Source organism: Panthera uncia (assembly GCF_023721935.1).
Source record: "Panthera uncia isolate 11264 chromosome A1 unlocalized genomic scaffold, Puncia_PCG_1.0 HiC_scaffold_16, whole genome shotgun sequence".
NCBI classification, from domain to species: domain Eukaryota; kingdom Metazoa; phylum Chordata; class Mammalia; order Carnivora; family Felidae; genus Panthera; species Panthera uncia.
In genome coordinates, this window is record NW_026057576.1 from 27,401,062 (window position 1) to 27,417,181 (window position 16,120).

The 16,120-nt window shown below is 36.7% G+C and overlaps 1 protein-coding gene across 2 annotated transcripts in view; it reads left to right on the top strand.

The window, feature by feature from the left end:
* The window catches only part of VWA8 (von Willebrand factor A domain containing 8), a 358,377-nt gene that overhangs the window by 52,937 nt on the left and 289,320 nt on the right, over window positions 1-16,120 (top strand). For both annotated transcript variants that reach the window (XM_049647001.1, XM_049647002.1), the window contains exon 5: window positions 14,348-14,515. In XM_049647001.1, the coding sequence (XP_049502958.1) occupies window positions 14,348-14,515 (168 nt within the window). The remainder of the gene's footprint in view (window positions 1-14,347; window positions 14,516-16,120) is intronic.

A 16,120-nucleotide genomic window follows, 5' to 3' on the forward strand; every position in this document is an offset into this window, starting at 1 on the left:
TCATATTCCCCACTAGAATGTAACTTTCATGCTTAACTCTGACATCTAAAAACTGTCTGGAATATAATTGACACTTATATTTAATGACAGATTTCTCCTTTGAATAATCAATGTTGTTAAATTTTCAAGTAAGTTAAAAATTAAATTTTTAAGTAAATTTTTTTTTAAGTAAATAGGTTCTGGATAAGACCAGGATGCTCACCAGTGGAAAAATATTTGTCTTTTTGACGTCTGTTTGGAGTCCTCAGAATGAATAATTCCCATCTGAATTCTAGATGAAGTTGCCAATTGATTACCAGCTAGTCATATATTTGTTAGACTGAAAGGTCTTTATTTAGAAATTTCTTTTATTTATTTAATATTGTTAACCATAGTCATAGAACATTAAGAATAATAAATATTCTTAAATTGATGTCTGGGATCAAGGGAAAGGCTGTATCTTCATTCATCAGTAGGTGATGGCTCCAACTTAGGTGGGCCAACATAGTTGGGAAAAATACCTGTGGCCATCAGGTGGGTGCTGGGAGAGGTTTGGATTTTTCAGTTGTGGTCGATGTATGCACATATGACTGATGTTCAAGTGATTACTAATTGACATTTCAGCCAGAAACCTTGCCAAAACCTCCGATTCCAATTGAGGGTCATGACTATCAACCTAATCACTTATTTTCCTGCAGGATTAAAGATGATCGATGATAAAGTAAGAGGTTAAACTGAACTGCTACTCTTGAAGGTTGGAATTAGGTTAATAATTCTATAGTAGGGAATTTGTATTATTTTTTTCCGATGATATAAAAAATGTGGGGCACGTGGGCATCTCAGTCGGTTAAGCCTCCAACTGTTGATTTCAGCTCAGGTCGTGATCTCACGGTTTGTGTCTTCGAGCCCCACGTGGGACTCTGCTCTGACAGTATGGAGCCTGCTTGGAATTCTCTTCCTTCTTCTTTCTTTCTGCTCCTCCCCTGCTCTCTCTCTTTCTCAAAATAAATAAATAAATATTAAATAAATATTAAAAATGCTTTTTGTAGCTATATGTGTGTGTTTATATATATGTATAGTATTAATAAATATTTATCAAAATGACTCCTATGTGTCAGGCACTATCTAGGGACAGTGAGCAAAAGAAACAAATTCCTGTCATCATGGAGCTTATGATTCAGTGGGGGAAACAAAAACATAGTAAAGAAGGATGGTGTGATAAGGTAAATGCTAAGGGCATTAGGAGGAATATAAAAATTACTTTTTAGGGGTGCCTGGGTGGCTCAGTCAGTTGAGTGTCTGACTTGATTTGGGCTCAGGTCATGATCCTAGGGTCATAGGATCGAGCCTCCTGTCGGGCTCTGTGCTGAGTGTGGAGCCTGCTTAAAATTCTGTCTCTCTCTCTCTCTCTCTCTCTCTCTCTCTTTCTCCCCCTCCCCCTCTCCCTCCCCCTCTCCCTCCCCCTCCCCCTCTCCTCCTCTTTCCCCCTCTCCCCCTCCCCCTCTCCTCCTCTTTCCCTCTCTTCCCCTGTCCCCCTCTCTTTCCCTCTCTCTTTTCCCTCTCTCTCTCCCCTTTTCCCTCTCTCTTCCCCCTCTCCGCAGCTTGCGTGCTCTCTCTCTAAAATAAAATAGTAATAATAAAAAATAAAATTATTTTTTATCTTCCCCTTCAAGACTGACAGTGTAAACATTTTTTCTTTTTTTAAATTTTTTTAACGTTTATTCAATTTTTGAGAGAGAACAGTGAGAGAAGGAGGGGCAGAGAGAGAGGGCGACACAGAATCTGAAGAAGGTTCCAGGCTCTGAGCTGTCAGCACAGAGCCCTAAGCAGGGCTTGAACTCATGAACCGCAAGATCATGACCTGAGCCGGAGTCAGCTGCTTAACCAACTGAGACACCCAGGGGCCCCAGTGTAAATATTTTCTATATTATTTTCTGTAATGCCTATATGCATATCTATTTATCAAGTACAATAATTTTTACAAAAAATGTATACCATGTATATAAAATTTTATAGTCTGCTTTTTAAAAAACCTGATATTTTATAAGGAGCATCTTCTTATGACATTAGATATTCCTCAAAAGTATAATTTTGGTGTCCATACAGTATTTCATCAAATAGGTGTGCTATTATTTATTGAACATTCTCATTTTATCCACATTCCCATTGTTGGTAATTTAGGTTCTTTCTACGTTTTCACTCTTCTAAATAACACTTTGGTAAATATCATTGTACTTATATCTTGTAATCACTGATTATTTTTTAGGCTTGAATGCTAGAAGTGTAATTACTACTCAAAAGGTCTGGACATTTTCAAGAATAATTCAAGAATAATATATATTGCCCAGTTGCTTTCCAGGAAGTATGTTCATGGTTTCTTGTCAGTGTTGGGTCTTTCTTTATATGTACTTTGCCAAATTGATAGGTTTTAATTTGCATTAAAAATTACTAAGTAGGCTGAACCTTTTATATGTTTTTTGGCTATTGCTTCTGTAAAACATCAGTGAATTGAGTGGATTTGGGAAAGGAGAAAGGGACTGATGAAATAACTTACACTTTGTCGAGAAAATGTTGAAATTTACACTATGCTTGTCTATGTAGATATTTGCCAAAACGTATCCACTTGTTGATGTAAAGGTAATTTAAATATTTTTTATATAGTTGCCTTGCTAAGCAGATTATAGATTAAGCTTCTTAAAAAGAATTGGTTAGAGAACAAATAACAAAATTTATATGACTGGTATTTTGACACCCATGCAGAAATAAGGAGACTAAAAAATATTTTGTTACCATATTAACTTTCCTTTGCCTCAGAAGATGAAATAGCCTGAAACAAACCCCTAAATCATTGATATTCTAACTCTTTAAAATTCGATTACCGTATTTTTTTTCTTACCTTAGTTGTTGACATTCTCTTTGTTAATTCTGTGTATTGCCATGTGACTCCAAAGAGCTGGAGTGGAAGACTTTAAGTCAATAGAAAATTGCTTGCATTACCGAAGTGTGAGCCAATACAAATTAAGCTACAAATAAATTACATTTAAACTTTAATGTCTGGCTGGGAGGAGACACTCAAGATAATCTGGGGAGTAGAAAGGCAGGATGGGAAGTTCAAATGATTTTCTGTAGCTTTTTCTAAGCCAGGAACCCTTTTCACATTAGAATTTTGTTAATTTGTTTGACACGAAACTGCAGTTCCATAATGTGTGATATATGTGTTTAACGTTAAGCATAAGAATGCATTTTAAATAATCATATAATATTAAAAATTTTTTTTTAATTTTTTTTTTTTTTTTTTTTTGAGAGAGAGAGGGCAAGGAGTGCGTGCTCACGTGAGCAAGGGAGGGGCCGAGAGAGGGAGACAGAGGATCTGGATCAGGCTCCATGCTGACAGCAGAGAGCCTGATGTGGGGCTCAAATTCACGGAACCACAAGATCATGACCTGAGCTGAAGTCGGATGTTTAACTGATTGAGCCACCCAGACGCCCCAACAATCATATAATATTTTAATGTAGTCTCTTCTGTTTTGGCTTATTCTAGAGTCTCCCTTATTTAATAGAAAAAATTAGCGTTAACCTTTTTATAACGCACTGCCTAAACATTGTAGGTCATTGAAAGCAATTCCTAATAAATTGAGTAACAGTGCTATTGATCAGAAAATAAGATTTCTATTTTGTGAAAATGCATTTTACTTATGTTAGCAAATGGGGAAAAACATTTACTTGTCAACTTAATCCTATTTGTGGATGCTGAAGCCACTTTCCCCACGTAATCACTGTTAAAATTACAAAGTTGTATTTCAGAAGTTCATTGATAAATGAAGTATTCCGAATAAAATATGTATTTAGTATTCCAAATAAATATTTATTTCAAATAAGCTATCTGGAATTTGGAAGGCATCACCTACAGAAACAAGGCTATTGAGAGTGGCCGAACTCTGTTACTTGCCCTAGGCCCTTTGTAACCATATGGTTATAATATGTTCTCATTGTCACTTGGATTGTTGGAAAAGGTTTCCCTATGTTCTGGCCTCTGTGTTAGAACTCAGGCCTCTGCTTCTTACCCTGTTGCCATCTTGCTCAGGCCAATTTTTATGTACTTATACGATGTTAACTGCTTGGCAGATTTGTGTAAGTCATTAAAAAGATCAAGGCACATAATATAACGCTGTAGGTTAACTATAATGGAATTTAAAATAAAATATAAAAATCAAGGCATAAAAACAACTTTTACTGAGACCTCTGTGCTTCATGTGGCTGCATCTAATCCTCAAAACATCCTTAGGAGGGAGGTGACTTCCCCGTTTCTAAGTAAAGCAACCGAGTCTTGGAGGGCCATGGTCACACAACTGATAAATAGCAGAGATGGGATTTGAACCAGGATCTGTCCAATTCCAAAGTTTAGGTTCTTTTGTACCATATACTGTTTCCCTGAAAGAACAATGATGATGATACTGCTAATGGCCACAATGACTACAAGGATTATAGTATTGCTAGTAATAACAGCTAATCATTTTGTAAAGCTTTACTGTGAGCCAGAGGTTATGGTCAGTCTTCCCCATAATCTGTGAAATAAGCACCACAAATAGTGTAACTTTAGAAAGAAGTGGAGGCTCAGAGAGGTAAGGGACTAACCTAAATTACCCACAGCCTGTAAGTGGTAGAGCAGTGAAAAACCAATTTGATCCTATTCTGATACTTTAAAATAAAGAACCTAAAATGTAAGTGTTTTCGTTTTTCTTTGGCTTCATCAGTGCTGTTACACTGTAGCCATTCTGAGTCATTTGGAACCCTTTGGAGTCTATTTTCATTGAATTATGTCTATATTAATAATAATTTCTATTTATAGATTCGATCGCTTTAAATTTCTTTTTCCAGTACTGCTTTCTTTCATAAATAGTGACATTGTGCCGTACCCCTTGAGGATATTCTCATTTAGTAAATGAGGACACAGACCTCCAGACTAATTGTTTGCCTGAGGTCTTGTATCAAATCAGAAGCAAATCTAGAACAGGGGCTTAGACAGTTTTTGATTTTTAGGTCATACAGCATCTTTTATCTTGAAACCCTTCATGCCTATGTGTTGGGTTGTTTAAAGCTGTGATATAAGATGGTTTGTCCAGAAGGATTCTTGCTGCATTTTTCTGGTTTCTCTTTGAGGAAATTAGGTCTCTGGAGGTTCTGTAGCTGGAAGGGCAGGAAAGGATTCTATGGTTGATGTATTTTCTACTTTGAGTAACTATCACAAGTATTCACTCTACATAAAATATGTATGCATTGCTCCCTTTTTTTTTTTTAGATTTCAAGAGAAAAAGTATACCACAATTATTTTATTTAAAAATCTGTATAGAAAAATTTTGAAATATGTAGCCTAAATCTCTCCTGCTGATAGTTAAACTTGTTCTGTTCTCTTCTTGTAACAAGTGTGGGCACGGATAACTATTATCCTTCATATAAAAATTCTTCCTAAACTTACATAACAGCATCTTTTAACTGAGCCATTACATTTTTATTCCATAAACACTAAAAGCCCTCTGTGAGCCACTTTTGCTCCAGCCTGACATAAAAGGCAGGGTTCTCACCCCCTGAGGACCTGAGAATCTTGCTAGGGAGATGAAACAGGCATATGGGAGAACTAGGAAAACTTCAGCATTGTGGTTCCTCACATATGTGCTGAGCAAACAGAGGGCAAAGAGGGCACCAGTGTAAGGAGGGTAAGATGTTTGGATCTTTCTTGGGCACAAAATTTGTAAAATCTTTTTTTTTCTCATGCATCTCCAATTAAGTTTGAGACTGACAGCAGGGTACAATATGTACTATTACTTAATGGATTTCCTATGTAGCTGTTTTTAACATTCTTCACCGATGTGATGAGATTGTATTAATAAAGTTTGACAGTACTTATTAAAGTATTTTCATCATTCTATAGACTATTTTAAGGAAGGCTACAGGAAGCAAGATGATACTGAATTAATAACTAGCATAATTTCTATAAATTCAGTGATTCAGATTTTGTTACTAAAAAGCATCTTCATAAGGTTTTCTCCTTTTAGCCAGTGTTCTTGCCTACATTAAAAAATTTTAATTTGCATATATATACTGGGTCTATAACCACGTAAATACAGGGCAAGTTGAGAAGAAAGTTAAAAATCTTGGGTGATCCTTTGCATGATAAGTTTTTTCTTTTTTTTTTTTTTTTTTTTAAAATACCACTCTTACACATTTATATTCCTCTTCTTATAGTCCTATCTCCTATAGTCCTATAGTAGCCATTCTCATTGCCACTTAAATTGTGTGTAAAATAATTAATAATTTAACGTTGAGTTAATAAGAAAAAAGCTTAGGAGGATTTTTAAAAATAATATTCTTAATAATGTTGAGGTAAGTTGTGCAATCATAGTTCTTAGTGTTGAAATAGAATTTACAGATTGCATGATTCAGTTTCTCACTTCCAGCAGGTAAAATACCATCATCTTTAGGACAACTGAGAATTAGAGATATTGAGATATGGTGCCTGTTCCAATTGACTCTTTTAGTAAAGCGAACAGGAAGTGAATGAAGGCTCCTGTTGGGATGGTGGATTGTGGATGGGAAGGGTGATGGATGCATGAGATATTTGGAGGTTATACTTACATTGTTTGAGACATGAGAAGTAATGAATTCTGTATGGCAGAAGAATCAATGAAATTTTAATTGAAAAAGACATCAGGAAAAAGGCCTGATTTAGGAAAGAAGTCATGATTTGATTCAGCATGTTGAGTTGAACACCTTATGGAGATGTTAAAAACAATATTTGGAAATGGGAGTGTAGAGCTCAGGAGGAAGGTTAGGATCTCACAGTATATTTCTCAAGAATAAGGAAATAAAGAAAATGAAACAACTGTTACCTGTTGTTGTTGCTGTTTAGTTGATGTAGCACATAACATAGCACCTGCCATATAATGGGTACTAGATGAGTGAATGAGGATTTGTGGGAGTAGGCTAGGTCTTTGCCAATGAAGTAACAAATGAGAAAAGAGGAGGGGAAAAGGTTAAGGGTAGAGCCTTGGGAAATGCTTGCTTTTTTTCTTTTCTTTTCTTTCCTTTTCTTTTTCTTTCTTTCTTTCTTTCTTTCTTTCTTTCTTTCTTTCTTCTTTTTTTTTTTTTTAAGACAGCAGGAGTCAGAGGAAGGGCTGGGGAAAGGCAGAGGGGAAAACCTACTTAATAAATGTTTAAGGCAGAAGATGAAGCATAAGATAAGATCAAGGGAAGAGGGTTGGAAAAAGAACATGAAGATCAAGAAAATACCTGATTTTTGGCTGTTTGATTTTCAATGCTTGCAAGTGAACAGTTTGAGTAAAATAAGGGTAATGGAGGCTTATTAGAGGCAGTGTGTATGTGGACTATTTTTCAAGGGGCTTGAATGTGAAGAGAGGATCTTAGGAGGTATCAGGAGACTGTAGGTTTTATTCAAGTACAGACATGTTTGTAGAAGAGAAAGAATTTGAAAATGCAATTAAGAGGTCATATAGTTGGTGGAAGATTTTGGAGGAGGTGGGAGGGGCTGCCACTAAGCTCAAGGTAGGTAGAGGTAGTCTTAGAGCCAGGGTAGGGGGTGGGGGGGAGGAGTGATTGTCAAGAACAGAAATCAGAGTAGAGTAGAAAGATGAGGACACAGAGGGGCTGTGTGATGGAGGGAAGAAAAGTCATGGAATCTCAATTCAGATGACTTTAATCATCATGGGAAAGTACTGGACAAAATCATGTGAAAGAGTTGAAAAAGACTGGCAGCTTGGCTTGGCAATAACTTTTATAGGATGTGAAGGAAATTCTTTCTAAATAGTAGTGAGGATTTAGCTGAAGTTGAGCAATGAGAATTTGTAGTGGCCTCTCCTCACGTTTTATCAGAGATTTGTAATAGAGCTAATGGAAGGAACAAATGTTCCATCTCTAGAACATTGTGATTGTCTTCCCCAAATCATCCCATGGACTTATGAATTAAGGACTTTTAAAATAAGGTTCTTAAAAGAAGAAGCATATTTACTTGGGGTTTAGTAATTAGGTAAGAAATTGCATAGTTCTCTTATTCTCTTTCTTTTATTCCTTAGTCCTAGACAGGGGATTATAGCCTTTTCAGTATATGACACATTGTGGACCTTTCTGTAGGTTAGTAAAGATAGGGCTAACTCATTATTTTTGATAGCTGTGTAGTAGTCCATCCTATTGATTTATTAAGGTATATTTTGCCAATCCTCTAGAGTGGCATTTGGGGATTTTTTGCAATTATAAAATTGTTTTTATGTATCACTGTATATTTTCCTGACTATTCTCTTAAGGTAAAGTCCTTGAAATAGAATTGTTGGATTAATGAACATAGCCATTTACATTTTTTAAAATATTGTGCCAAATTATTCTCTATAAGGTTGTCATTTTGTACATAGACCAACCACAAATGAGAATGCCAGTTTCCTCCTAACCTTACCAACACTGGGTATTATCATTCTTAAATCTTTGCCAGGTTGAAGTTCTAAAAACATCTTGTTTTACCCTGTAGCTCCTTGTTAGCCAATGAAATTGAAAATATTTTATTATGGTATTCATTGGTATTTTATAGTGGTACTATTCATTTCTTAATCTGAAAAAATCTTTTTATATTAAACATTTATTTGGCCTTTGTTATATATATTGCAAACATTTCTTCTAAGTTTTCAGTCTGTGTTTTAATTTTTTTGTTTACTATATGTAAAAATTTTAATGTAATAATTTTGTCTTTTCCTTATTGGCATGTTTTCATGTAGTAATTATGTTTAAAAAGTCACATGTTTTCATGTAGTAATTATGTGGTTTTACATTTACCATTAAATTTTTTAATTCATTTGGATTCCTTTTCCAAATTCCTAATTTCCACTATTTTGAAATGCCATTTTTCTCATATATTAAAATCTTTAAGAATTTTCATTAACTAGGTTTTAAATATGGAAAAGGTAGTCCATGTGATCAGGGCAAAAAAAAAAAATGCACGTGGTACACAGGATTCACATGAAAGAATCTCTCACCCCTTATTCTCCTTTCCCAGTGTTTCTTGTTCACACATTAAATTTCTACATATACTACATCATACCATTTTATTCTATTCTGTTCATTTGCCTATGTATTCATTTTTTTCATTTATTTTTTAAAGTCTCCCCTGTATTCTTTTACAGACCTTCCTGGCAGTGTTTCTAATGAATTATTAAGGGGAAGTTAGAGACATTTAGAAGGCACTGTCAGAAACTGGATCCTTGCCTGATTCGTTTTTCTTACATTAATATTTAGTTGGGGAAAGAAAGAACTTAGGTAATTTTTTGTAAGTAAAATAAAAAACAATTTTGTTAGTGAAACAAACAAAAAAAAAAGAAGCTTAAACTAGAGTTTGTTGTATTTTCAAAACAATTTATCAAGAAGTGTCAGTTACTGATTGCATCACATAGGGATCATAGTACAATAATGGGTTATGTTGAACCACCTCTTTCTCTAGGTAAATTTAGGCAAAAGACTAGTTCACTGCTACTCGGTTCCAGAGATTTCTTTGATTTGACAACGTACTGCCACTAGGATTTGTAGTAGTAGTCATGGGTTTTCTGCACCAAGCAGTTCTCCAATTCCCTGAAGACACCAGCTGGGTATCCCATAATTTAATTCCATTCGGACACTAATTACCTGGAGTTAACACAGACCCCACAAGTTAAGGGTCAGTCCAAGACTGGCCCCATTTCAAGATGCCTGTCACAAGTTTGAGTCATCCATACTTCTGACTGTCGGGCTGTATGTGATTCTCACAACCCCCTCCTCCAGTTTAATAATTTGCTAGAATGGCTCATAGGACTGAGGGAAACACTTCTATTTACTGGTTTGTTATAAATGACATAGTGAAGGATAGAAATGAATAGCCAGATGAAGAAGAGCATTAGGTGAAGACAGGAAGGGTCCTAAGCGTAAGAGCTTCTGTCCCTGTGGCATTTGCAGTGTGCCACCCCCTGACATGTGGATGTGTTCACCAACCTGGAAGCTCTCCAAATCTTACTGTGTAGTGCTTTTAAGAGGGTTCCAATACATAGACATGAGTCATTAAATAAATCAGTGGCCATTAGTGGTTAATTAAATCTTGCCTCTCTGGGGCTGGGGCCTAAAGTTCCAGCTCAAACTATATGGTAGGTTTTTCGGGCAACCAGCCCCAACCCTAAAGCTATTTAGGGGCCATTCAGGATATGTCTTATTTGCATAAACTCAGGTGTGTTTGAAAGAGGTTTATTTTGAGTAAAAAAGACTCCTCTCACCCCTATCACTCAGTAAATTCCAAGGGTTTTAGGAGCCTGCAGCAGGAACTGGGGATGAAGACCAAATATATATTTCTTATTATATCACAATATCACAATTGATTTGAAAAATAATATGAATTTGGGGAAATGTGATTGTAGTTACCTCTAGAAGTCTTTAGGGCACGCTGCAGAGTCACATAAACTTTGAGTTGAATGGAATCGCTTGTGTGTGTATAAATGTATTGTGCAGATTTTGTTTTTCTAAATAGGCACACAACAAATTCCAAGGCCTAGTAAAACTAAACTCCGAAGTTATAATCATCTGCGTTTGCATTATTCATTGACCTCTTCTTCATCGACTCCATTTCTCCATCACTTAAGGATAGGTTAAAATTTTAACATTACCATTTTCAAGCTGTATAACCTGTCTTCACTTGAACAACTGGGTAAGATATTGTGTACTTTAATTTTTTTTAATGTTTATTTTTGAGAGAGAGAGAGACAGAGCGTGAGCAGGGGAGGGGCAGACAGAGAGGGAGGCACAGAACCCAAACGCAGAATCAGAGGCGGGGTCCAGCCTCTGAACTGTCAACACAGAATCCAGTGGGGGGCTCAAACTCACAAACCCTCAGATCTTGACCTGAGCTGAAGTCCAACGCTTATCCGACTGAGCCACCCAGGCACCCTGATATTGTGTACTTAAGAGGACTGTCATGAAGATTAAATTAAATAACATAAATGGAAGAACTTGATACATACATGCCAGTTACTACTCTGTAGAGACCCTACCACTTTCCCTTTCAGTAGTTGGATCAAACTATCTCCAACATCAAGTACCAACTTCTTCAATTTTATTTCAGTAATTATGCACTCTCTTTTCTGTCTTTCTCTACCAGCTCTTCCTCATCACCATTTGAACGTGTTCAATTTCTTGCTTCATAAAAAAAAAAAAAAAAAAAAAAAAAGGCTACCATCATCCACACTGTCCCCAGCTGGCAGCAGCCATCCTCTCCCTTCTTTTCATGGCCAGTCATTTTGTAGAATGTTGCTCAACTTGGGCTTGTCTTATGTTTCCTCATGAGTTGATTGAGATCATGCATTTTTAGTAAGGATACTGTAGAAGTGATGTTGTATCCCTCTCAGGGCATTATATTAAAACTTTAGTACATGAAATTGATACATCTCTTTAGTGGTAATGTTAATTTTGATCACTTGGTTAAGGTGGTAACTACCAGCTTCCTCCACTGTTGCATTATTTTTCCCTTTGTCTCTTTGAGTCTCTACAAATATTCCATTTCTTGTCATACTTTTACCCACTAATTTTACCATCCATTGATGATTCTTGTTTCCAGTAGTTACTGTTATGGGGATTTTCTATCAGTTTTTAATAGTAGAGGTTCTTAACTTGCGGTTTCCGTGGTATACATATTTTGTATTCATATACATATATATTTCGTTCATGCATTTTACTCGGAGAAGAGGTACAGCATTTGTCAGGTTTCCAAGAGGTCTTTAGATAGTATTTTCTTTTTTCATCTATCACTACTTTCTCAACTTTATGGTCACAGCACCTATATCCATGAGAGCAGATGAAAGGAATTCCTTATGTATTTGGCTTCTGTTTCTGGTCTTTCACTGTAGCTTATTCCACATCTCTCTGAAAAGATTCTGTACATGAGAAACCAAAATATACCTGAGGTGAATAAAAGCAGTATTTGTTGTTGTCTTATGTTGTCTAGACTTTGTCTTCCCTGGCCCACAATTGGGAAACCATTAAATTTTGATATCTGTATTTCTAGTTTTATGTCAGAGAACATGTATTTTCATCTTTATGAAGTTTTTAAAAGTCAGATACAGAATTTAGCCTGTCTTGTAACAAAGGTTGATAAAACTTTTTAAAAGAATATTGCCACAGGTTGTGATAGCTTAATTGTAATTGTTTCTCTTTTATTACAAGTTATGCTTTCTTGGAGTAAATAGATTCTCATGAAAGAAAGCTTAATTGAGACCTTAGCTGAAACATGAATTTTTATAAGAAGTAGTTTATGTTTTTATTTTTAATTCCAAAAACATTTCTATGGTTTTGTCTTTTATGCAGCTGGCAAAAATGAGATTCTTATATTTTTGTTTTTTAGGAAATACTATATCACTTATATGCATGCATTTTTTTTTTAATAAAGGTATTACCACAAGATGGCTAGTTTGGTAGAAAAGAATTAAAATATATGTGATAATTATAATTCTGAAGGATTATGCATGAATTTATGTTATTTAATGGGATTATCATGTTTAGTCTAATGTAGTTTTCATAAAAGTTTATATTTAAAAAAAATTTTTTTAATGTTTATTTATTTTTGAGAGACAGAGAGAGACAGAGCAAAAGCAGGGGAGAGGCAGAGAGAGAGGGAGACACAGAATCCGAAGCAGGCTCCAGGCTCCAAGCTGTCAGCACAGGGCCCAATGCAGGGCTTGAACTCACAAACCGTGAGATCATGACCTGAGCTGAAGTCGGTGCTTAACCGACGGAGCCAGCCAGGTGCCCCTAAAAGTTTATATTTTTAAATAATACATAAATATCTTACATAAACTAAATTCTACAATACAGTGTAAAATTCAACATTTTGTTGCAACAATGCTTGATTAAACAATGTCTGTTTTCTTTTCCACACTTGGAAAGTCAATGCTTTGCTGTTTGAGAAATTTCTTAGGAAATTTCTTGGGGAGCTTGGACTTAGTAGGGAGGAGATCTGAGAGGTAAGGGGGGGCCTGAAGTAGAGAGGTGGTAGAAGGGATGAGTTCAAGAAATATTAAAGAAGATAAATCATCAAGGACATGGTGATAAATTGAATACAGGAGGTAAGATAGAAATCAAAGATCCTGGCATGGGTGAATGGTCTTCCCACCTTAAATAGAAAGTATGAGAGGAAGAGCAGATTTGGGGGAAAAGATGATGTGCTCAGTGTTGCACAGGGGAGGCTGAGGTGAGCTTGTGGTTGGGGACATCCATGTGATGGGGGGACTGTGGTCGAGCTTGGAGGAGCTCAAGATTAAAGAATCATCTGCATAAAGGTGATTGGAACTTTGTTACTGAGTGAGATTACTCAGGCCAGACCTCATAGAGTAAGAAGAGTTGTGGGTTAAAGCTGTGATTCTTGGATTACCTATATGCAATGGACAGGCAGAAAAAGAGAAACAGTTTTGTAAGAGAATGCAGTGTGGCATGGATGCCGAGGAAGGAGACTTTGAAGGAGAGAGTGAGAACATACATTTAGCACATTAATCCTCTGCCTGTTGTTGAATGAGCAGGAGAAATGTCATTGAGGTTTTCTTCCTCTTTTTCTTAAATCAGATTTTCAAGGGTTTTGACCCAAAAGTAGTTTTTTTCTTTTTTGTTCAGCATTTATCAATTAAAGAAAGATACTTTTTTCACATCTTTAGTACGTTTTTGTATTATAGTTTTCCTGTCTCTTACCATTTGGGACCCACTTTATTTCCTATTTTTCTCTATTACTAATTTTTTTAACTTTACATGGAAGACTTACAGGACTATGGTTATAACCAGTCTGACGTAAAACCTGACTCTTTCTGGTTTGGTAAGTTTGTAATGTTGTCAGCATTGAACATTACACTAAAGCTGAATTCATTTTGTTGGTTTAAAAGCTCACAATCCCTGCGAGTGCTCACCTACCTGATTTGATCCTCACCAGAAGCTTATGGGATAGATACCCCAGATTGTAATCTTCATTTCTTTGTTCTAGTTAAGGAATTCATTTTCTTGTTTAATTATGTGACTGATTCAAAGACAGCTCCTAGTTGTCTATTTCACCAGGCATATGTCTAAAGTGTTGCAGCTGAAAGAAACCTCAGAGATCATTTCTTCTCATCTCTCCATTTTATAACTAGTGAAACTAGAGAATCACTTGCCTAAGATCACATGGGCAGATAAAGCAAAATCAAGGTCTGGAACCCAGCTTTCCTGATTTCCTGGTCCCTATAACAACGACCACAAGTGTAATTTGCATTACAAGTAAAATTAGGCCATGCTCTGGAATCTTCAATATGCTCATGTTGCTTTTGTTTCTTGGAAATAGTGTGCGGTTCGTGCAGCCACAGAAGGCAGAACTCTCGTTTTGGAAGGCTTGGAAAAGGCGGAGAGGAATGTTCTGCCTGTTTTGAACAACTTGCTGGAAAATAGGGAGATGCAGCTTGAAGATGGACGCTTCCTAATGTCTGCAGAGCGTTACGACAAACTTCTCCAAGTAAGAAAAGAAAACTCTGGCTCCCTTATCTTGGCTATTGAGCTATGGATGGTGCTGTTTGTTGCGAAAGACATGATTGTATCAGAGTGAGGACAGTGTTCAGGTGGCTCATGTCTGTGGTGAATTGCTGCAGTTAACGGTCATGAGTTTGCAGTTTCACAAGGTTCTTCGGTTTGCAGATCATATTAGACGACCTCTCAGATTTTTAGTTGTTTTTTTTTTTTTTTTTTTTTTTTTGCCCATGTAATAACTATTTTTTCTTTTCTCCCTCTCCTTTAAATTCTGTCTTCTCTTTTTCCCTCCTTTCCTATCTTCCTTTTCTGTCCTTCAACAACTATGTACTGAAAGTCTAATGGCTTCTAGACAGTGCTGGGAAGACAGAGCTGAATAAAGTGTAGTTCTTGCCCTCCAGAAGCTCAAACTCCAGGAGATATTGCCAGAATTGAATATGATATTTAAAAGATACCTAGATGATCCAAGCTATCCATATCTGATGCCTGGATAATTGTAAGAGCCTCTTAAAAAGCCCCAATTTCATTCTGGCTGCCCCACAGCAGTCAGTGATCACTTTAAAACATGGGACGGATTAGGTCAGACCTCTCTGTTCTAAACCCTCTCCTCGCTATGAAAAAAGTTTTACAATGGAGAATAGGGTCTTGTCTGATCTGGGCTCTTACTGCCTCTTTGGGCTTATCACCTGCTATCCTTTTTTATTCCACTCCAGCTGATAGTATTCTCTTTACTAAAACTTAAACCTGCTGGGTAGGCATTCTCCTAGTGCTTTGCCAGTCACTTTGCTCTTCCAGAATGGTTTTTCTCCAGATATCTGCCTGGCTCACTTCTATACTCCTTCAAGCCTTTGCTCAAATGTTACGTTATTAATGAAGTCTGCTCTCACCTCCTATTTGACATTGCATTGTCCTCTCTGCCCCCATGCTCCCTGACCCTGCTCTATTCATTGCCTTAGTCTTCTGACATCCTACATGATTTACTGACTTGCAATGTTTTAGTTCATTCACTGCCTCCCTCCACTAGATTGCAACTTTCACTAGGACAGGGCTTTTTGTCACTGATGCTATTTCAAGCTCTTAGAACAATGCCTGGCACTTGGTGGATGCTCAATAACTATTTGTTGAATGAATGGATGGATAAGTGCAATACTTTAAATGCTGTGATGCCAGTTGATACAAAAAGGGCAACAATAAGAGAGTGTGGGGCCCTTTAGAGGCTTTGGAGAAGGGCTTCACGTGACGTCACAAAAGGACAAAAAAGGGCTCATAGAGCCCTTGCTCTAACCGAGAGCTCTGCCTCTGTATTCCATGACTTAGAGTCTCTCTGACACCTGTGCTGTCATGTGTGAAATACATATGTATGCTAATTTTATTGCCCCAAGTTGGCTACAGATTGCTGAAGAGCAGAATCTGTGTCTTATGTTTCTTGTAGATACAGCTAATACAAGCCCAGGACACACTAGGCACTAAATGATATGTGTTGACACCAGAGGGTCTGATTGACCTGCTGCTCCAAGGCTGGCAGGACCGGAAATATCTCTTTCTGATTTCCACTGTGCAAGTCTGTTTTCTCAGAAATCTGTCTTGCTATCCT